The 23,873-nt window shown below is 43.6% G+C and overlaps 1 protein-coding gene across 1 annotated transcript in view; it reads left to right on the top strand.

Moving 5' to 3' along the window:
* Positions 1-23,873, top strand: part of LOC134353176 (tripeptidyl-peptidase 2-like) — a 201,819-nt gene that overhangs the window by 46,835 nt on the left and 131,111 nt on the right. Inside the window, exons 9-10 of the mRNA XM_063061169.1 lie at positions 5,124-5,251; positions 20,792-20,891. Of these exons, the coding sequence (XP_062917239.1) occupies positions 5,124-5,251; positions 20,792-20,891 (228 nt within the window). The remainder of the gene's footprint in view (positions 1-5,123; positions 5,252-20,791; positions 20,892-23,873) is intronic.

The following is a 23,873-nucleotide window of genomic DNA, read 5'->3' as shown; positions in this document are numbered from 1 at the left end:
TAGAGGGCCCTCAGCAGTTTGAATAATCATAAGAGAATTTTCTCCTATTTATGTCTCAACCATATTGCTATCATTCAAGTTATTCCGCCTAGTTTATTTTCAGTTACCAGTTTTCATTTTACTTTTAAGTCCGATTTACTCTTTTCAGTCATTTCTCTTAATTAATCTGATTCTCTGTACATTCGCGTCTGAATATTTGCAGCTTTTCCTTGTAGTTTGACACTCTGGTTCGAGTGGAGCGTCCTCGCCCCACTAACTGCCACGACTTCAGCCGAATCATCTCCAGTAGCGACTCCGGTTGGGTGATAACTTTAATAGGTAGTCCCCGGTCCGCCAGGTCCGACGTTGCCTCTTCCACCGTAGCGTAAGTTTTTGTCCCTTCGTCGTAAAAGACTCTCAGCCGAGCTGGATACAGGGTCTGGAATCTGATGTTGTTTTCCTTCAGGACTCTCCATGTTTCCGTATATTCCTTCCGTCTGGCAAGAATCCCCGGTGCGTAGTCGTGGTCTAAACTGATTTTGCAGTTGTTCCACGTGAAACCTTTCTTTTGCCATGCTCTTTTAAGCACCTCTTCCTTCGTTCTGTAATTGAGAAATCTGATCAGAATCGATCTGGGCTGGGCGCCTGCCGGAGGCTGTGGTGCCAACGCGCGGTGAGCCCTTTCTATCTGTAGGTCTTTTGCGGCCGGTATATCAAGGTTCTCTCTCAGCAGCTTCTCTATGAAGGGAATCATCAATCCGGGTTTACCTTCGGTTCCTTCGGGAACTCCGTAGATCCTCACATTTTCCCTTCTCGAGCGGCCTTCTTGATCTATTAGTTTCCACTGGAGTTGGTCTTGTAGCTCCAGCATTTCTGCTATCACTTCCTCGGCGTTTTGTAGCTTCTCTTCAATTCCAACAATCCTCGCTTCGGCTTCATCTATCCGCGAGTTAGTTTTTACTATTTCTCCTTTAATATCTTCCAGCTGTTTGCTGTTATCTTGTCGGAACTCACGAATCTCTCCGAGAATCAAAGACAGAGTCACCGATTCCCCCTCATTATCTCCGTCCTGGCTTGCCATGGGAGAGCTAGGCCCGTCGCCTTGCTGCATCTCTTTATGTTTATCAGCTTTCGAAGCAGACTTTTTATTCTTGTTCTTAGACATCATCCTTGCCCCTTTTATTAATATAGTTATGCAATATTAAGTATTTGTCTAAATTCGATTTTGGGGCAGTTTACCTTCTTTTTTGTCGAGAGACCTTTTCCTTACGCCGCCATTCCCTTGATGACCCGGAAGTCCCCCCCCCCCTATTTCTTATGTTCTTAACCCCTCCCATTGGTACTGCCCTTTGCTGTTCACTCAGTAGAAGATAAGCTGGACCAGGACAAGATCCTATGCACTATCAATTTTCAGGCAATGCCACTGAGGGCCTTGGGCTATATTATTTTTTTTATGACTTAATGACTGTATGCTTTTCTCCTGTCATAACCGTATGTGCTGTGTGTTGCTGGTACTGTGCTTTGCACCTTGGCCCCAGAGGAATGCCATACCATTTGGCTTATTCACATATGGATTAATGATAGTTGAACTTGAGCTAACTCCATATACTCACCTCCTCCACCCTTTGCCCTATTTTTTTCATATTTAGTTCAAAGACCCATTTCGGATTTAGGATAGGCATTGGATATCTTGAGTTATTTGTGACTGTATTTCTGCTACTGTAACAATAAGTGCTATGTGCTCTGTGCTGCTGGTACTTTGTTTTGTACCTTGGCCTCTGAGGAACACTTTCATGTGGCTGTATTCATGTATGGTTGAATGACAAACTTGAACTTGATCGTGGGAACAAATTCCACAGATTTACCACCATCTGACTAAAGTAATTTCTCCGCATCTCAGTTCTAAAAGGATGTCCTTCAATCCTAAAGTTGTGCCCTCTTGTCCTTGAATCCCCTACCATGGGAAATAACTTTGCCATTTCTAATCTGTTCAGACCTTGTAACATTTGGAATGTTTCTATGAGATCTGCCCTCATTCTCCTGAACTCCAGGGAATACAGCCCAAGAGCTGCCAGACGTCCCTCATACGGTAACCCTCTCATTCCTGGAATCATTCTCATGAATCTTCTCTGAATTGAGTCTGCTCCGCCATTCAATCATGGGCTGATCCTTATAGAGCCTCAACATCACATCCCAGCTCTTATATTCTATACCTCTAGAAATGAATGCCAACATTGCATTCGCCTTCCTCACAACTGACTCAACCTGCAGGTTAATCTTTAGGGTATCTTGCAGAAGGACTCCCAAGTCTCTTTGCATCTCTGCATTTTGAGTTCTCTCCCCATCTAAATAATAGTCTGCCCATTTATTTCTTTTTCCAAAGTGCATGACCATACACTTTCCAACATTGTATTTCATTTGCCACTTCTTTGCCCATTCCCCTAAACTATCTAAGTCTCTCTGCAGGCTCTCTGTTTCCTCAACACTACCTGCTCCTCCACCTATCTTTGTATCAGCGGCAAATTTAGCCACAAATCCCTTAATACCGTAGTCCAAATCATTGACATACATCGTAAAAAGTAACGGTCCCAACACTGACTGCTGTGGAACTCCACTTGTAACCGGCAGCCAGCCAGAATAGGATCTCTTTATTGCCACTCTCTGGTTTCTGCCGATCAGCCAATGCTCCACCCATGCTAGTAACTTCCCTGTAATTCCATGGGCTCTTATCTTGCTAATTAGCCTCATGTGTGGCACTTTGTCAAAGGCTTTCTGAAAATCCAAGTACACCACGTCTATTGCATCTCCTTTGTCTACCCTGCTTGTAACTTCCTCAAAGGTTTGCAGTGGGTTTGTCAGGCAGGATCTTCCTTTCAGGAAGCCATGCTGGCTTTGATATGAGTCACCAGCTTCCTCTCATAATTCACCTTTATCTTCCGAATGACCTTCTTTGTTTCCTTCTGCAAGTTTTTAAAAGCTCCCCAATCCTCTATCTTCCCACTGCCTCTGGCTTCGTTTTATGCTCTCTCCTTTGCTTTGACTTTGGTTCTGACTTCACTTGTCAGCTACGGTAGTGTCCTTCTTCCCTTTGATAATTTCTTCTTATTTGGAATATACCTGTCTTGCACTCCCCTCATTTTTCACAGAAACTCCAGCCATTGTTGCTCTGCTGTCCTTCCTGCAAATATCCCTTTCCTGTCAACTTCTGCCAGTTCCCCTCTCATGCCATTGTAATTTCCTTTATTCCACTGAAATACCGATACATTAGATTTTATTTTTTTCCCTCTCAAATTTCAAAGTGAACTTGATCATATTGTGATGCCTGTTCCCTCAGGTTCCTTAACCTTAAGCTCTCTTATCACCTCGGGATCATTGCACAACACCCAATCCAGCACAGCCGATCCCCTAGTGGGCTCAACAACAAGCTGTTCTGAAAAGCCATCCCTTAGACGTTCTACAAATTCTCTCTCTTGAGGTCCCTAACACGGTCTCTCAGGAGCTGCATCTCGGTGCACCTGGAGCAGGTGTAGCCATCTGGGAGACTGGAAGATTCCTAGGACTCCCACATCTGACACCCATAGCAAAATACTAACACTACCAACATGCACTCTAATCCCTCAAAAAAAAACAAAAAGCAAAGTCCACTTACCCACTTACCTTGCCTGAATGAGCCAAAGCCTATCAATCCTACTCCCTCCACTGGCCTACTCCCAACAACTGGCCTCCCCGACAATGGACGCTCTGCTTATCCCTTCGGTACTTTTATTTAGTTCGTCGAGCTTAGCTGCTGCCGCTGATGGGCCCCGCACAATGGACTAACGCCCGCAAAGCTCTCGTTTTAAATCACCGCCTCTGACCTGCGTGAAGTACTCGTTCGTCGAGCTTAGTTGCCGTCGCTGATAAGCCCTGCACTTGCCTCCCATAGAGTCCAAGGGAACACCTTGTCAGGTCCTGATGATTTATTCACCCTGATTTGCCTCAGCGTAGCATACATCTCCTCCTCTGTAATCCGTGAAGTTGATGCTGCTTTGCCTCAGTTCTGTAGACTCTGTATCTGTCTCCTGAGTAAATACAGATGCAAAGAATGCATTTAAAATCTCTATCTGTTTTGACTCCACCCATGGATTACCATTCTGGTCTTCCAGAGGACTAATTTTGTCCCTTGCAATCCTTTTGCTCTGAACATATCCTCTTCACACTGTTACCATTGGGAAAGATTTTTAACTCTACCTCACTACTTTTTTTATTTTTGTTTTTTTGCGCTACTTACTTTAACTATTTAATAGACACACATATATGCGTGTGTGTGTATGATTTTTTATGTACACACACACATATTTAATGTAACTCAGCATTTTTCTATATATCAGTTTTTTCTCTATATTTATTTATCATGTAATTCTTTGTACTGCTGCCATAAAGTTAACAAATTTCATGACATATGCCGGTGATAATAACTCTGATTCTGATATCTGTGGAATCCCTTAGGATTCTCCTTTACCTTTTCTGCTCGAGCAACTATGTGTCTTTTAGCCTTCCTGATTTCTTTCTAAGTTTGGGAATGTACAAACTCCCATAGGGTGGGAATTAAACCTGGATCAGTGGTGCTGTACATTGTTGCACTAACCATCATGCTACTGTGCAGTTCTCCGAATGGTTGTGATGTCGGGAGATGAGAATTGTTCACACAGTGACCTGAAGTGTAGTGACTGAAGCAGCAGTGGAAGTAATTTCAGCTGCAACTTCTAATACGAAATTGGGTCAATATAACAGGAGAAATTCTGGGGATTGTAGTAGTAGCAGATGGAAGTGGGATTAATTGAGACATGCCATCTTATTACTATCCTCAGGGAGGAGGTACAGGAGCCTGAAGGCACACACTCAATATTTTAGTAATGGCTCCTTCTCCTCCACTGTCAGATTTTTGATTGGACAATGAGTTCTACCTCATTTTTTTCCCTTTTTTTTTGGTTTTCTTTCTGCACTATATATTTAATTAATTTTTTTCGGATATATTTCTTATTGTTATTTTGTACTGCTGCTGCAAAACAACAAATTCCATGATGTACTCCAATGATATTAAACCTGATGCAGGTGACACTGAACCTGTATTGATGATGTTGGCTTTCTAATTTTTCATCCAGGAGGATATGCAAGGTGATTGAAGAGGCGGTTCTGAAGCACAACATTACCTTTGTGTCCAGTGCTGGCAATAATGGACCCTGTCTGTCCACAGTTGGTGCTCCAGGGGGTACTTCCACGTGTATCATTGGTAAGTTCGAGAACATCGTCGTTGGTTGTCAGTTGTATCTGGCTATGACGGAGGAACCTGTGCAGGAGAATATTTAAAATGGAAAAGCAGTTGCACTGGGGCAGTTTCACTCTCTCGACCTTGGAAGTCTGGGTGCAGTGGATCCGGGTAGTCATTACAACTGGGATCTTCCTTTATTGCTGCAGATGGCCATCGCTGCTTCTTTGCCTTTTCATGCCCTTTGCTCACCACAAAGTATTGCAGAACTGCCTTCCTAGCCATTGGATCTCTCCAACCAGTCCGCTGGAGCTGATTTCACATGCTAGGACAGGCATGACCCTATCTCACCGGGGTGTGAGGTCCGCCAGCGACCTTCACCTGGTTTAGTCCGCCTGTCAAAGAAGTGTACTGGGGTGTAGTCGCTGTCACATGCAAGCAGCTACTTGGAGCCACAGGTGAGAGTTGAGTGTCTGGTGCGGCCCAAAGGTGAGTGAGCTGCCCCAGAGTGGACATGACAAGCTCCTTCGCCAGAGGTGCTACCCCAACCTGAATATCGCATGTACCACAATTGTGAGAATAGACCTCATTAAACTGATCAGAATAACTCACTTTCCTAAAGTAGTTTTATATTTGCTTTCCTGGTTTGAGTTGACACACTCAGCTTTTAAAGTGTTTCTGCTGCTGTTAATTTCATCTTCTACGTGCTATGGGACATTAATAATTGGACATATGGCAAATATAGTCATTGATACGTACAGTGAAATGTGTCAAACGTTGACTGATAGTTTCCACGGATGCTGCCCGACCTGCTGAGTTCCTCTAGTGTGTTGTCAGTGAAATGTGTCGTGTGTGTTAATGACCAGCACAGTCTCAGGATGTGCTGGGGTATCCTGCAAGTATTGCCATGCTTCCAGCACCATCATAGCATGCCCACAGGTTATTAACCCTAAATGTCCTGTCTTTGGAATGTGGGAGGAACCCAGAGCACCCGGAGGAAATCCATGTAGTCTCAGGGAGAACATACAAACTCCTTACAGACACCAGCGGAAATTGAACCCCAATCAGTGATTGCTGCCACTGTAAATTTGCTTCTTGGTGTAGAAGATCATAAGACATAGGAGCAGAATTAGACCATTCAGCTCTTTGAGTCTGGTCTGCCATGCCATCGTGATTGAATTATTATCCTCCTCAGTCCCATTCTCCTGCCTTCTCCCTGTTACTTTTGATGCCCTTGCTATTCAAGAACCTATCGACCTCTGCTTTAAATATACCCAATGATTTCGTTTTCACAGCCTGTCTGTGCCACTGAATTCCACAGATTCGCGATGCTCTGGCTAAAGAAACTTATCTTTATCTCTGTTCTAAATGAACATCCCTCTATTCTGAGGCTGTGCTCTCTGGTCCTAGACTCATCCATGATAGGAAACATCTTCTCTATGTCTACTCTTTCAAAGCCTTTCAATATTTGGTAATCCTGTCCTTGTCAGATATATTGTCATGTACCTCCTCTGGACCCTTTCCAATGCCAGTACATCACTTGTATATGATGCCCAAAAGTACTCACAATACTCTACGTGCAGTCTGTCATCCTTGCTTTTATTTTCTAGTCCTCTCAAAATGAATGCTGGCATTGCATTTACCTTCCTTACCACTGACTCAAATTAACTTTTAAGGAATGCAGCACGAGGACTTCCAAATCCCTTTGCACCTCTGATTTTTGAATTTTCTGCCTATTTAGAAAATATTCCACGCCTTTATGCTCTCTACTGTAACTGTACACTTCCTGACACGAATCCATCTGCCACTTCTTTACCCATTCTCCCAGTCTGTCCAAGTTCTTCTGGAGACTCCCTGCTTCCTCAACACCACGTGCCCTTCCACCCATCTTTGTATCATCTGCAAGCATGGCCACAAAGACATTGTCATCTGGTTAATTGGGCTGTCAGTCAATCGGGGTAGCTGCTTATTTGTGAAAACAGCTGGGGTTCCCTTTGTTTAATTGGGACACTATGCTGCTTAATTGGGACAGGAAAATGTTGCTGAACAGTTTCTAACAAGTTCAATTTTAATTGCCATTAACCATATGTGAATACTCATGAATGCAGCCAAATGAGACAGCATTACTCTAGGGCCGAGATACACTGTACCAACAGTCACTCACAGCACAAGGTGCAAATAGCACAAACAAGACAGCAAACATGTATAAGATATCATTAAATTAAAGTCACACAAAAAAAATTTATAGTGCATGACCCTGAGTCCATGAATCTTGCAGAGGTCTGCAGTCTGACCCCTGCAACACTTGGCTTGTCTTCTGCCGAGTGAACACTTGGGGGCAGCACCAACTGCAGCTTGAACGCGGCACCTGTGGTGGAGTGCACTGACCCCTCTCTCCTGGGCAGCTGCAAACAGGCAGCACTGTGGCTTGAGGCTTAGTCCTTGCTCTGGCCAAGGCCATGCAGCTCCCCCACTATGCCCCTGCCATACGCCAGTAATGGGACTTGCAGCATTCCTGATTAATAATGTCCAACAGGGTCTTGTGAGTACGAGAAAAGTGACTTATGATGATCAGTCGTTGTTAGACTGTATATCACCTTCATGTACCACTCCTCCAATGCCTCTCTGATAGAGGCAGCAGCAAGATCTGCACCTTCACTTTCCAGCTCCTTCACTTCCTCCACCAATGAGCAACTCCTGCAGTATTTAAGTTCTTAATGTCTGGTAGTGTTATGTGATCATTAAAAATATATTTTAAAAGGACAACAAGACCTTTGATTGATCCTGTAGAAGTCTGTGTGAATGTACACTCTGCCATCTAAGGAGGATCAGACCTGTGCACTTGTGTGGTGGTTAGACACTACACCATGCTTAGAGCGAACAGTTTTTAATAGTGTCTGTTGTGTGGGTTTGTGTTCAAAAAGCAATGATTTTTGTCGCTGATAGTTGGCGAGAAATAAGCAGCAAGACATTTCAGAACTGTTTTGCTCACTGCAGTTTCAAACATTCAGACTTGGAGATACCAGAAATGGCTGGGAGTGAAACATAGAAACATAGAAAACCTACAGCACAATACAGGCCCTTTGGCCCACAAAGTTGTGCTGAACATGTCCCTATCTTAGAAATTACCTGGCTTACCCATAGCCCTCTATTTTTCTAAGCTCCATGTACCTATCCAAAAGTCTCTTAAAAGACCCTATCGTATCTGCCTCCACCACCGTTGCTGGCAGACCATTCCACGTACTCACCACTCTCTGACCCCTGCTATCTCTTCTGTACCTACTGCCCAGCACCTTAAACCTGTGTCCTCTTGTGGCAACCATTTCAGCCCTGGAAAAAAGCCTCTGACTATCTACATGATCAATGCTTCTCATCATCTCATGCACCTCTATCAGGTCACCTCTCATCCTCCGTGGCTCCAAGGAGGAAAGGCCGAGTTCACTCAACCTGTTCTCACAAGGCATGCTCCCCAATCCAGGCAACATCCTTGTAAATCTCCTCTGCACCCTTCCTGTGGTTTCCATATCCTTCCTGTAGTGAGGCGCCCAGAACTGAGCACAGTACTCCAAGTGGGGTCTGACCAGGGTCCTATATAGCTGCAACATTACCTCTCGGCTCTTAAATTCAATTCCACGATTAATGAAGGCCAATATACCATATGACTTCTTAACCACAGAATCAACCTGCGCAGCTGCTTTGAGTGTCTATGGACTCGGACCCCAAGATCCCTCTGATCCTCCACACTGCCAATATAATATTCTGCCATCATATTTGACCTTCCAAAATGAACCACTTCACACTTATCTGGGTTGAACTCCATCTGCCACTTCTCAGCTCAGTTTTGCATCCTATCAGTGTCTCGCTGTAACCTCTGATAGCTCTCCACACTATCTACAACACCTCCATCCCTTGTGTCACCAGCAAACTTACTAACTCATCCCTCCACTTCCTCATCCAGGTCATTTATAAATATCACGAAGAGTAAGCGTCCCAGAACAGATCCCTTTGCCTTCTGTGGGCAAGCCAGTTCTGGATCCACAAAGCAAGGTCCCCTTGGATCCTATGCCTCCTTACTTTCTCAATAAGCCTTGCATGGGGTACCTTATCAAATGCCTTGCTGAAATCCATTTACACTACATCCACTGTTCTTCCTTCATCAATGTGTTTAGTCACATCCTCAAAAAATTCAATTAGGCTCGTAAGGCATGACCTGCCTTTGACAAAGCCGTGCTGACTATTCCTAATCATATTATACCTCTCCAAATGTTCATAAATTCTGCCTCTCAGGGTCTGTTCCATCAACTTACCAACCACTGAAGAAAGACTCACTGGTCTATAATTCCCTGGGCTATCTCTACTCCCTTCCTTGAATAAAGGAACAACATCCGCAACCCTCCAATCCTCCAGAACCTCTCCCTGATTCAACGATCATCACCAGAGGCTCAGCAATCTCCTCCCTCGCCTCCCACAGTAGCCTGGGGTACATCTCATCTGGTCCTGGCAACTTATCCAACCTGATACTTTCCAAAAGCTCCAGCACATCCTCTTTCTTAATATCTACATGCTCAAGCTTTTCAGTCCGCTGCAGGTCATCATTACAATCACCAATATCTTTTTCCATAGTGAATACTGATGCAAAGTATTCATTAAGTACTTCTGCTATGTCCTCCGGTTCCATACACACTTCCCCACTATCACACTTGATAGGTCCTATTTTTTTACATCTTACCCTCTTGCTCTTCACATTCTTGTAGAATGCCTTGGAGTTTTCCTTAATCCTGCCTGCTAAGGCCTTCTCATGGCCCCTTCTGGCTCTCCTAATTTCCTTTTTAATCTCCCTCCTTATTAGCCTTATAATCTTCTAAATCTCTAACATTACCTAGCTCTCTGAACCTTTTGTAAGCTTTTCTTTTCTTCTTGACTAAATTTATTACAGCCTTTGTACACCACGGTTCCTGTCTCCTACCATAACTTCCCTGTCTCATTGGAACGTACCTATGCAGAATTCCACACAAATATCCCCTGAGAACATCTGTTCCCAATTTAAGCTTCCAATTTCCTGCCTGATAGCCTCATAATTCCCCTTACTCCAATTAAATGCTTTTCTAACTTGTCTGTTCTTATCTCTCCAATGCTATTGTAAAGGAGGTAGAATTATGATCACTATCTCCAAAATGTTCTCCCACTGAGAAATCTGACACCTGACCAGGTTCATTTCCCAATACCAAATCAAGTACAGACTCTCCTCTTGTAGGCTTATCTACATATTCTGTCATGAAACCTTCCTGAACACACCTAACAAACTCCACTCATCTAAACATCTTAAAATCTCCCATCACGACAACTCTGATATTATTACACCTTTCCAGGATCTGTTTCCCTATCTGCTCCTCGATATCCCTGTTACTATTGGGTGGTCTATAAAAAGAACCCAGTACAGTTATTGACCCCTTCCTGTTCCTAACCTCCACCCACAGAGACTCTGTAGACAATCCCTCCGTGATGTCCACCTTTTCTGCAGCCGTGACACTATCTCTGATCAACAATGCCACGCCCCCACCTCTTTTGCCTCCCTCCCTGTCCTTTCTGAAACATCTAAAATCCGGTACTTGAAGTAACCATTCCTGTGCCTGAGCCATCCAAGTCTCTGTAATGGCCACGATGTCATAGCTCCAAGTACTGATCCACACTCTAAGCTCATCTGCTTTGTTCACAATACTCCTTGCGTTAAAATAGACACAACTCAAACCGTCCATCTGAGCGCGTCCCTTCTCTATCACCTGCCTATCCTCCCTCACACACTGTCTACAAGCTTTCTTTATTTGTGAGCCAACTTCCTCTTCCCCAGTCTCTTCAGTTCGGTTCTCACCACGCAACAATTCTAGTTTAAACTCTCCCCGGTAGCCTTAGCAGACCTCCCCGCCAGGATATTGGTCCTCCTTGGATTCAGGTGCAACCCATCCTTTTTGTACAGGTCACACCTGCCCCAAAAGAGGTCCTAATGATCCAGAAATCTGAATCCCTGCCCCCTGCTCCAATCCCTCAGCCACGCATTTATCCTCCACCTCATTCTATTCCTATACTCACTGTCACGTCGCACAGGCAGTAAACCGGAGATTACTACCTGTGCGGTCCTGCTTCTCAACTTCCTTCCTAACTCCCTGTAGTCTTTTTTCAGGACCTCTTCCCTTTTCCTACCTATGTCATTGGTACCAATATGTACCATGACCTCTGGCTGTTCTCCCTCCCACTGCAGGATATCTTGGATGTGATCTGAAACATCCTGGACCCTGGCACCTGGGAGGCAAACTACCATCCGAGTTTCTTTCCTGCATCCACAGAATCACCTTTCTGACCCCCTAACTATCGAGTCCCCTATCACTACTGTCTTCCTCTTCCTTTCCCTACCTTTCTGAACCACAGGGCCGGACTCTGTGCCAGAGGGACGGCCACTGTTGCTTCCCCCAGGTAGGCTGTCCCCCCAACAGTACTCAAGCAGGAGTACTTATTGTCAAGGGGTACAGCCACTGGGGGTACTCTCTAGTACATGACTCTTTCCCTTCTCTCTCCTGACTGTTACCCACTTGTCTGTCTTCCATGGCCCTGGTGTGACCACCTGCCACTCCTCTCTATCACCTCCTTGCTCTCTCTGACCAGGCGAAAGTCATCGAGCTGCATCTCCAGTTCGCTAACTCGGTCCCTTAGGAGCTGCAGCTGGACACATCAGGTGCAGATATGGCCGTCCAAGAGGCTGGGAGACTGCAGGATCTCCCACATCTGACACTGAGCACAGAAAACTGGCCTCACACACATACTATTTCCTGTCCACAATTAACACAGGTAGACCTACCTCGCCTCGTTACTGCGTAAGCCTGTTGAGCCAAAGCTCTACCACTCTGCTGCCTGCTGGATATGGCGGTCTTCTTTTTAAACTTCTCCTGCTCTACTGGCTGACGTCACGCGCTTGCGCAGTCTTGCCTCTCTTTTACCCCGAGTAGTAAAACTGCTTTTGCTCCGGAAATCCTTAGCCGTTCACTCACAGCTTTCTTGCTCCGAATCAAAAATTAAGCAACTTCACTACTCCCATCAGGCTAGGAACAATGAAGGCTTTGAAGGTATCAAAATCATCTCGAATGTTAGTGAGGATTTGGAACTTGCAAACATTGGTAACTTTGTATGAAAGCAGTCCATTATCTGTATTAGGTGTCTGTGCTGATTTTACTTATTTACAGTCAATCAAAGGAATACATTGAATTCCTTCATCAGTAACTATTAGGAATTAATACTCAGTCTTTTAGTAGTATTTGTAGTGTTCTAATTTGTTTTGAATATCATTTAACTACATAAACTTTTAGTTGGTTAAACTGTAGTTTGTCTTTTTAATGCCTTTTTATCTCTTTCCGTGAAACAAAATGCACTGGTCCCAAAGTGTCTAATTAACCAGAATCCACTGTGTTCATTAAGCAACATGCTCTGCTCTATTTCAACATCTGAAACAACAGATTAAAATTCAGAAACATCAGTCGTCATTGTGGCTATCCCTCGAAACATCTGTATATCTACAGTGGCATGCAAAAGTTTGGGCACCCCTGGTCAAAATTTCTGTTACTGTGAATAGCTAAGTGAGTAAAAGATGACCTGATTTCCAAAAGGCATAAAGTTAAAGATGACATATTTCTTTAGTATTTTAAGCAAGATTACTTTCTTATTTCCATCTTTTACAGTTTTAAAATAACAAAAAAGGAAAAGGGCCCGAAGCAAAAGTTTGGGCACCCTGCATGGTCAGTACTTAGTAACACCCCCTTTGGCAAGTATCACAGCTTGTAAACGCTTTCCGTAGCCAGCTAAGAGTCTTTCAATTCTTGTTTGGGGGGTTTTCACCCATTCTTCCTCGCAAAAGGCTTTTAGTTCTGTGAGATTCTTGGGCGGTCTTGCATGGACTGCTCTTTTGATGTCTATCCACAGATTTTCGGTGATGTTTAGGTCAGGGGACTGTGAGGGCCATGGCAAAACCTTCAGCTTGCGCTTCTTGAGGTAGTCCTTTGTGGATTTTGAGGTGTGTTTAGGATCATTATCCTGTTGTAGAAGCCATCCTCGTTTCATCTTCAGCTTTTTTTTACAGATGGTGTGATGTATACTTCCAGAATTTGCTGGTATTTAATTGAATTCATTCTTCCCTCTACCAGTAAATGTTCCCCGTGCCACTGGCTGCAACACAAGCCCAAAGCATGATCGATCCACCCCCATGCTCAACAGTTGGAGAGGGGTTCTTTTCATGAAATTCTGCACCCTTTTTTTTCTCCAAATATACCTTTGCTCATTGCGGCTAAGAAGTTCTATTTTAACTTCATCAGTCCACAGGACTTGTTTCCAAAATGCATCAGGCTTGTTTAGATGTTCCTTTGCACACTTCTGTCGCTGAATTTTGTGGTGAGGATGCAGGAAAGGTTTTCTTCTGATGACTGTTCCATGAAGGTCATATTTGTGCAGGTGTTGCTGCACAGTAGAACAGTGCACCACCACTCCAGAGTCTGCTAAATCTTCCTGAAGGTCTTTTTCAGCCAAATGGGGGTTTTGATTTGCCTTTCTAGCAGCGATCCTACGAGCAGTTCTATCGGAAAGTTTTCTTGGTCTTCCAAACCTCAACTTGACCTCCACTGTTCCTGTCAACTGCCATTTCTTAATTACATTACAAACTGAGAAAACGGCTACCTGAAAATGCTTTACTATCTTCTTATATCCTTCTCCTGCTTTGTGGGCATCATTTATTTTAATTTTCAGAGTGCTAGGCAGCTGCTTAGAGGAGCCCATGGCTGCTGTTTGTTGGGACAAGGTTTGAGGAGTCAGGGTATTTATAAAGCTTTGAAATTTGCATAACCTGGCTTTGCCTAACGATGACAGTGAACAAGCCATAGCTCTAACAAGCTAATTAAGGTCTGAGACCTTGGTAAAAGTTATCTGAGAGCTCAGATCTCTCGGGGTGCCCAAACTTTTGCATGGTGCTCCTTTCCTTTTTTTCACTCTAAAATTGTACAAAACAAAAATAATACACTAATCTTGCTTAAAATGTTGAAAAGAATGTTTCATCTTTAACTTTACGACTTTTAGAGATCAGTTCATCTTCTACTCCCTTAACTATTCACAGTAACAGAAATTTTGACCAGGGGTGCCCAAACTTTTGCATGCCACTCTATATCTGTCACCTCAGTAGGCTCCAACCTTATAAGTAGAGTCTGTTGAGATAATTAGGGAGAAACTACAGATAGTGGAGTCTGGGATTAGGGCACCGAGTTGTAACACGTAAATACTGTTACTTCATGGTAAAGTTTATAAACATTCTACGAAGGATGATTAAAGTTGAAATCCTCTCCCTTAAATTCACGTATAGTTGATTAGTTTTAAATATTATTCCAATTGGCTTTTTGGTTTGGAACAAAAAAGGAAGAGAGATGACTTGATAGAACTTACAAGATGATGAGAGACATAGATAGAGTGGATAGCCAGAGACTTTTCTCCACCAGGGTGAAATTGGCTAATATGAGAGGGCATAATTTTAAGGTGATTGGAGCAGAGTATAGAGGGGATGTCAGATGAAGGCATTTATACACAGAGTGTGGCAGATATATTGGGGACATTTAAGAGATTCTTAGAAGCAATTGGATGATAGAAAAATGGAGGGATATGTAGAAGGGAAGGGTTAAATTGATCTTAAGGTACGTTAAACAGTTGGCACAACATGTGGACCAAAGGACCTCCACTGTACTGTAAGGTTCTATGTTCATTCTGAAATTGATGGATTTTGCTCTGCATACATGCGATTAAGGGATAAGGGGAAAAGACGAGAATATGGAGTGAGGTGACAGAGTTGCCTTGGTTTTTCAATGTGGTCCGGTTGCTGTTCCTACAAAACAACACTGAAATACTTCTATTATATCAGGACTTGAGGACCTGAGTTATAGGTAAAGTTTGAATAGGTTGAGACTTTATTCCCTAGAGCATACAAGAATGAGGGAAGATTTGATAGAAATATAGAAAATTATGAGGGTATAGATAAGGTAGGTATAAGCAGGCTTCCTCCACTGAGGTTGGGAGATACTAGAACCAGAAGTCATGGGTTAAGGGTGAAAGGTGAAATGTTGAAGGAGAACATGAGGGGGAGCTTTTTCACTCAGGGTGGTGAAAGTGTGGAATTCAGTGCCAACAGAAGTGGCAAATGTGGTTTCAGTTTCAACATTTGCATAGGTACAAGGATGGGAGAGGTATGGGTGGGGGGGGGTCTATGGTCGAGGTGCGAATCGATGGGCTTGTTTCTGTGCTGTAGTGTTCTATGATTCTTTATGTTGTGATTGTGGTAGCCTAAATACATTGAGTGGCAAATGTCAAGATTATCTGTTTTCAGTGATGCTCACTGAGAAAGCAGGAGGGATAGGAAATTTTGGCATTATGTTTTACACATCACGGGTGCAGTAACTCAGCCAGAAATTTTAAAACATCCTGAGCAAATGGTGAATCAATTTGAATATAAATCTAATCTGTCAACTGGTTGCAGCTCGTCAGTGGAATCCAATTTTCACTCATGGACCTGCAGGGAAGGAAACGTTGTAGCTACCTGGTCTGCCCCAAATATCAAAGAAAACAGATTACTTGCTTGTGAACATAAGGGTGAAGGTTACAGGCAGCACTGCGAGTGCCCCATCCATGGAATGTATTGCCTGAGATTATAGTAGAGGTAGATGGATATTAGGGACTTTTAAAAGACGTTCAGATAGGCGCATGAGTGTGAGAAGAATGGAAGGATATGGACATTGTGGATCAAAAGGCCTGTTCCGGTGCTGTACTGTTCTACAGGGATATTGTCAAGTATTGTTTGACTCCAAACCAAACTATGTTAGGGAAGGTGCCAAAGCACTTGGTCAAAGTTTTGTTAAGGGTGAAGAAGAAGACAGAGGTAAAAAGTGAGGGAAAGTATTTCAAAACTTTAGACTTGGGTATCTGATGGCATGGCTACAGTAGTTCAGCAAATAAAACCATAAGACATAGGAGCACAATAGGCCATTCAGCCCATCAAGTCTGCTCCACCGTTCCATGATGGCTGATTCCTGGATCTCACTCAACCCCATATATCTGCCTTCTCACCATATCCTTTGATGCTCTGACTGATCAGGAAACGATCAACTTCCATGTTAAATGTACCCACAGACTTAGCCTCCACCACAGTCTGTGGCAGAGCATTCCACAGATGCATTACTTTCCACAGATTCCACAGATTCATTACTTTCTGACTAAAAAAAAATTCCTCTACCTCTGTTCTAGAAGGTCGCCCCCTCAATTTCAGGGCTGTTCCTTCTGGTTCTGGATGCACCCACCATAGGAAACATCCTCTCCACATCGACCCTATCAAGTCCTTCCAACATTCTGTAGGTTTTAATGAGATTTAACATTCTTCTAAATTCCAGTGAGTACAGGCCCAAAGCTGCCAAATGCTCCTCATATGTTAACCCCTTCATTTCCATAATCTCCCCTCGTGAACCTCCTCTGGATTGTCTTCAATGACAACACATGCTTTCTGAGATATAGGGCTCAAAACTGTTGACAATACAGTACTCCAAGTGGGGCCTGACTAGTGTCTTATAAAGGCGCTCAGTATTATTTCCTTGCTTTTATATTCTATTTCCCTTGAAATAAATGCCAACATTGCATTTGCATTCCTTACCATAGACTAAAACTGTAAATTAACCTTGTGGGAGTCTTGCATAAAGACTCCTAAGTCACTCTTGCACATCTGATGTTTGAACCTTCTTCCCAGTTAGATAATAGTCCACGCTATTGTTCCTTTTACCAAAATGCATTATTATACATTTTCCAACACTGTATTCCATCTGCTACTTTTTTGCCTATTCTTCCAATTTGTCCAAGTCCTGCTGCAATCGCATTGCTTCCACAGCATTACCTATCCCCCCACCTATCTTCATATCATCCATAAATTTTGCCAGAGATCTGTCAATTCCATTATCTAAATCATTGACAAACGATGTGAAAAGTAGCGGCCTCAAAACTGAGCCCTGACGAACACCACTGTTCACTGGCAGCCAATCTGAAAAGGCCCCTCTGCCTCCTGCCTGTCAGCCGTTCTACTATCCATGCCAGTACCGTTCCTGTAACGTCATAGGGTCTTGTTAAGCAGCCTCAGGTTTATTATCACTGGCAGGTGGGATACTAGAACCAGAAGTCATAGTGAGGCAGTGTTCAAGGATTCAATGTCTATTTAGGAATCAGATGGCAGAAGGGAAGGAACTGTTCCTGAATCGCTGAGTGTGTGGCTTCAGGCTTCTGTACCTCCTTCCTGATGGTAACAGTGAGAAAAGGGCATGCCCTGGGTGCTGGAGATCCTTAATAATGGAAGCTGCCTTTCTGAGACACCGCTCCCTAAAGATGTCCTGGGTACTTTGTAGGCTAGTGCCCAAGATGGAGCCGACTAAATTTACAACCTTCTGCAGCTTCTTTTGGTCCTGTGCAGTAGCCGCACCGCCCCCCCCCCCCCCCCAACGCCCTATACCAGACAGTGATACAGCCTGTCAGAGTGCTCTCCATGGTACATCTATAGAAGTTCTTGAGTGCACTTGTTGACATACCAAATCTCTTCAAACTCCTAATGAAGTATAGTCACTGTCTTGGCTTCTTTATAACTACATCAATATGTTGGGTCCAGGTTATATCCTGAGAGATCTTGCCACCCAGGAACTTGAAACTGCTCACTTTCTCCACTTTCTGATCCCTCTGTGAGGATTGGTATGTGCTCCTTCGTTTTAACCTTCCTGAAGTCCACAATTAGCTCTTTCGTCTTACTGACGTTGAGTGCCAGGTTGTTGCTGCGAAACCACTCCACTAGTTAGCATATCACACTCCTGTACGCCCTCTCGTCACCACCTGAGATTCTATCAACAATGGTTGTATCATCAGCAAATTTATAGATGGTATTTGAGCTATGCCGAGCCACACAGTCATAGGTATAGAGAGAGTAGAGCAGTGGGCTAAGCAAATGCCCCTGAGGTACACTAGTGTTGATCATCAGCAAGGAGGAGGTGTTATCACCAATCTGCACAGACTGTGGTCTTCCAGTTAGGAAGTCAAGGATCCAATTGCAGAGGGATGTACAGAGGCCCAGATTCTGCAACTTCTCAATCACCTTAACAAACGCCTTCTGAAAATGCATGTAAATGACATCCAGTGCCTCTCCTTTGTCCAGCCTGCTCGTTACTAACAGATTTGTCAGGCAAGATTTCCCTTCACGGAAACCATGCTGACTTTGACTTCATCTGATGCTGATTTTATCATTAGTCTCCATCCTGCACCTAGTGAACTATTTCCAGAAACTTGAGCCATCCCTGCTCTGCTGCCAGACCCGCCAGTATCCTTCTCCATTCCACTTGGGCAAGCTCCTCTCTCGTGCCCCTGAAATTCCCTTTATTCCATTGTGATACAGATACATGTGACTTATGCTTCTCCCTGTCATACTGCAGTATAAATTCAATCATATTATGATCACTGCCTCCTAAGGGTTCCTTTACGTTAAGCTCTTTAATAAGATCTAGGTTATTACACAAAAACCCATCTAAGATAGCCTTTCCCCAAGTAGGCTCAAGCACAAGCTGATCTAAAATGCCATCTCATAGGCATTCAATAAATTACTTCTCTTGTGATCTGACACCAACCTGGTTTTCCCAACCCCTTGCATGTTGAAGTCCCCCATTACAATTGTGTCTTTACCCTTATTACATGCCTTTTCCAGCTCCCTTTGCATTCTTAACCTCACATCTTGGCGACTATTTGGAGGCCTATATATGATTCCCATAATTGTTCTTTTTTTACCCTTGCAGTTTCTTAACTCCACCCACAAAGATTCAACATTCTCTGACCCTCTGTCACCTCTTTCTATAGCTGTAATTCCATCTCTTACCAACAGAGCCACACTACCGCCTATGCCTTCCTGTCCTTTTGTTACAAAGGCTCCCAACTATGGCCTTCTTTCAGCTACGACTCAGTGATGCCCACGACATCATACCGACCAGTCTCTACTTGCACCACGAGTTTGTCCACCATATTCCAAATGCTATGGACATTTAAATACAGCATCTTCAGTCCTGCTTTCTTCACCCTTTTGAATTTTGCCTCTGTGGAACAATTTAACTCTGTGCTCTGTCTGCATTTGCACCCAATCATTGGCCTGTCCTTCCTTCCATCCACATTACATCTGTCATCTACATGTAAACCTGCTGTCTCATCCTCAGCTCCATCATACTGGTTCCCATCCCTCTGCCATTTCAGTTTAAACCACTCCCAACAGCTCTCGTAAACCTGCCCATAAGAGTATTGGTCCCCATCAGATTCAAGTGCATCCCATCCCTTTTGTACAGATGCAGCCTGCCCCAGAAGAGGTCACAATTATCCAGAAATCTGAATCCCTGCCTCCTGCTCCAATTATTGAGCCACGCATTTATCTGCCACCTCATTCTCTTCCTATCCTCACTGTCGCTTGGCACAGGCAGCAATCCCGAGATTACAATCCTTGATGTCCTGCTTCTCAGCTTCTTTCCCAACTCCCTGTATTCTGTTTTCAGAGCCTTCTCCCTTTTTCTGCCTATGTTGTTGGTACCAATATGTATCACGACTTCTGACTGCTCACGCTCTCTTTTTAGGATATTGTGAACGTGTTCAGAAACATGGTGGACCCTGGCACCTGGGAGACAAACTACCATCCGTGTTTCTTTTTTGCATCCACAGAATCACCTATTTGTCCACTAACTATAGAGTCCCCTTTTACTGCTGCCATCCTCTTCACTTAGGGTCAGGGATTTTTTACTCCTCAAGTATATTAAGGATGTAAGTAGTAAAGTCAATTCAATTTCCTACCTTTCTGAGTCACAGGACTGAACTCAGTGCCACGAGGGATGACCACTGTTGCTTCCCCCAGTTAGGTCATCCCCAAAATGGAGTACTTATTGCTGAAGGGAACAGCCACAGGGATACTCTCCAATATCTGACCTTCTTCCTTCCCTCTCCTGACAGTCAATCATCTATCTGTCTCCTGTAGTCTTGGGGTGACTATCTCCCTGTAGCTCCTGTCTATCACCTCTTCACTTTCCCTAACATGCCGAAGGTCATCGAGCTGCAGTTCCAGTTCCTTAACACGGTCTCTAAGGAGCAGCATCTCAATGTAGCTGATGCAGATGTGGCCATCCGGGAGGCTGGTAGTCTCCCGGAAACCCCACATTTGACACCGAGAACAGAACACTGGCCATGTAGACATACCCCTATTCTCTCAAGAGTTAAATAAGAAAAAAGAAATAAGGAATAAATTAAGGAATAGAATTGGAATTAATCAAATCTCCAGCAACAGATCTTGAATGGTAAAGGAAAAATGAAATTAAAGAGACAGTGAAATTTGAACAGGCCGAGGTAAATTTTTAAATCAAGTGGCATATCCATCTTTGATGAAACTGTTGATCCTCTCTCTGAGCAGTGTTAAGATTATTGGAAATGATGGTGCCTAACTTGTGTTATTAGGTGTTGGTGCATACGTCAGTCCAGATATGATGGTGGCCGGATACTCTATGCGGGAGAAGTTGCCAGCTAACCAGTACACGTGGTCATCAAGAGGACCTTGGTAATTGCTTATTATCCTTCCTACCTTGTGTTGAGTAACAATATTAGTGTGATCTCTCAAGTTGAGTGGGATGTTCTCCAAAAGGGGTTGTCTATTTGTGGGTCTTCAGATGGCCATAACAATCCTATATGCTAAAAGGTTTTCTCAGTAATAATGTGTTGACACTCAAAGGAATTATACTCTCAGTGGGCACCTGATTAATGCAACTATCTGATCAGCCAATCATGAGGCAGAAACTCAATACATAAAAGCATGCAGACATGGTTAAGAGGTTTAGCTGTTCAGACCAAACATCAAAAAGGGGAAGAAATGTGATCTAAGTGATTTTGACCATGGAATTATTGTTGGTGCCAGACAAGATGGTTTAAGTACCTCAGAAACTGCTAATCTCCTGTGACTTTCATGCATAGCAATCTCTAGATTTTACAGGGAGACAAAACATCAGTGAGCTGCAGTTCTGTGGGGGAAAAAATGCCTTTTTAATGAGAGGTCAGAGGAAGATGGCCAGACTGGTTCAAGATGACGAGGCAACAGTAGCTCAAATAACAGTGATGTGTAGAAGAGCATTCTTGAATGTACAGCACATTGAACCTCTAAGTGGATGGGCTACAGCAGCAGAAGACCACGAACATACACCCAGTGGCCACTTTATTAGGTACAGGAGGTAAAGTGGCCACTGAGTGTATTTTCTAACTAACTTGTAGCTGAGCTAGAGAGAACACAGGAACACAACAGCCATTTTATCCCCTCTAACTTGTTCTGCCATGCAATGAAATAACTGATCCTTGTCTCACTCTTTGTTTAAGTTCGGTGGTTTTTACCCCGTCCAACAAAAAATATCACAAAATATTTAGCTTCCAGATTTTTGAGATGTCTTCTAGATTTCTTCTATTTTTTATGTTTACCATAGTGGGGGAGTCTAGGATCAGAGGGCACAGCCTCAGAATACAAAGACATCCCTTTCAAACAGAGATGAGAAACAATTTCTTTAGTCAGAGGCTGGTGAATCTGTGGAATTCATTGCTTCAGATGGCTGTGGAGGCCAAGTCGTTGGGTATATTTAAAGTGGAGGTTGTTAAGTTCTTGTTAGTAATGGCGTCAAAGATTTACGGGTACAAGGCAGGAGAACGGGGTTGAGAGGGATAATAAATCAGCCATGATTGAATGGCAGAGCAGACTTGATGAGCTCAATGGTCTAATCCTGCTCCTATGTCTTATGTCATATGCTTCCTCATATCGTCAATACATTTTGTTATCTCCTTAAAAAATTTAGTTGGTCAGACTGTGGGGTGCAGATGCATTGTGCTGGACACCAGAATCCTCTTGCTGTTAGAGCTTAGGTACAACATTTAGACACAGTATTTTTACTTTATCATCAGCCTCTGAATCTGTTTCCAATCTGCGGGCAATCAAATAGTACAGTTGGGTTTAATTCTGTTTACCCAGTCCATGCTGACTGTCAGGTGCACTCCTTAGGAAGCTGCATCACTGCATGGTACAAGACAAGAAGGCTCCACACTGGGTAGTGAAAACTGCCCACTGCATCATCGGTGCCAGCCTTCCCACCATCAAAGAGAGATATATATATAGAAAGGTGCCGAGAAAGGGCCAGTAACATCATGAAAGATCCCACCAACCCTGTTCATGTGCTCATGGACTGTTTGACTGTTTGTCTCACATTCCATCGGGGAGGAGTCTACATAACATCCACACCAGGGCCACCAGACTCAAAAACAGTTACTTTCCCTAAGCAGTAAGGCTGATCAACACCTGCACCCACTAATTCCACCACTACTTCATTAATTCCCGTCAGTCACTTTCTGGACATACAATCAATCTATGTACATAAGCTATCTCATGTATTTATATTGTGTATTTTATTGTTATTATTATTGGGTTCATATCTTTTGTGTTTTATTGTGCTGTATTGGGTCTGGAGTAACAATTATTCATTCCCCGTATACTTGTGAACTGGGAATGAGATTAAGCAGTCTTGATCCTGAATCTCATGCTGTTATCTTGCAGCATGGCAGTTTGTGCCCTGCAGTAATTAAGACATTGACTCTTCGAAAGACACAGTAGGTAATGAAGAATAAGGCTGAGAAAGAAAATGAAGATCAAACAAAAGAATGGTCGTGAACAGCAGTGATCCATTGTTTGTAGATCCAGACTAAGCTTAAGTATTAAGCTTAACCCAAAGGATTAAAAAAAATTGTTGTTACACCTGAGTTAGAACACAGAACATTACAGCCCACGATGTTCCGAACTTTTAACTTCAAGGTCATCTAACGCTTCCCTCGCACGTAACCCTCCATTTTTTTTTATCATCCATGTGCCCATTTAAGAGCCTCTTAAATGTCTCTAATATATCTGCCTCTACCACCACCCCTGGCAGGGCGTTCCATGCACTTAGCATTCTCTGTGTAAAATATAGTTAAATGTGTTGTTGGCATCAATAACCACATCTCAAGGATGTGCTGAGGGGCAGCCTGCAGGCAGTGCCAAGCTTCTGATGCCAGCATAGCATGTCCTCATCTTACCAGCCCTGACCCATGCATCTTTGGGATGGGGGACGAACAGGAGCCTCCAGAGAAAACCCACATGGTCACAGGGAAAACGTAGAAAATTCTTTGCAGACGGTGGCAGAATTCAACAAGGGTCACTGTCGTAGTTGAGCATAACGCTAATCCCTATGCTACTATGTTGGGCATGACAGCCACAACAGGCCACTCTTGTTTGGTAAACTTGCTGGAATTTTCTGGAGTAAACAGAGGGTACTCCTTCAGTGGATCTACGATGGGTGCTTTGTTTCATGTAGCAGACAGCATCTCCAACAACAGCATCCTCTCTTACCTACTTCTGACAAAGAATCTTTCACCTCGCGTATCATGATTAGCGCTTCCCAAGGGTTCCTTTACCTTAAGCTCTCTAGTCAAGTCTGGTTCATTACACAACACTCAATTCTTACTGTGGACCTGGAGA

This window comes from Mobula hypostoma, chromosome 10 (genome assembly GCF_963921235.1).
Source record: "Mobula hypostoma chromosome 10, sMobHyp1.1, whole genome shotgun sequence".
Taxonomy (NCBI): Eukaryota; Metazoa; Chordata; class Chondrichthyes; order Myliobatiformes; family Myliobatidae; genus Mobula; species Mobula hypostoma.
This window is presented reverse-complemented; position numbering and strand designations above follow the sequence as displayed.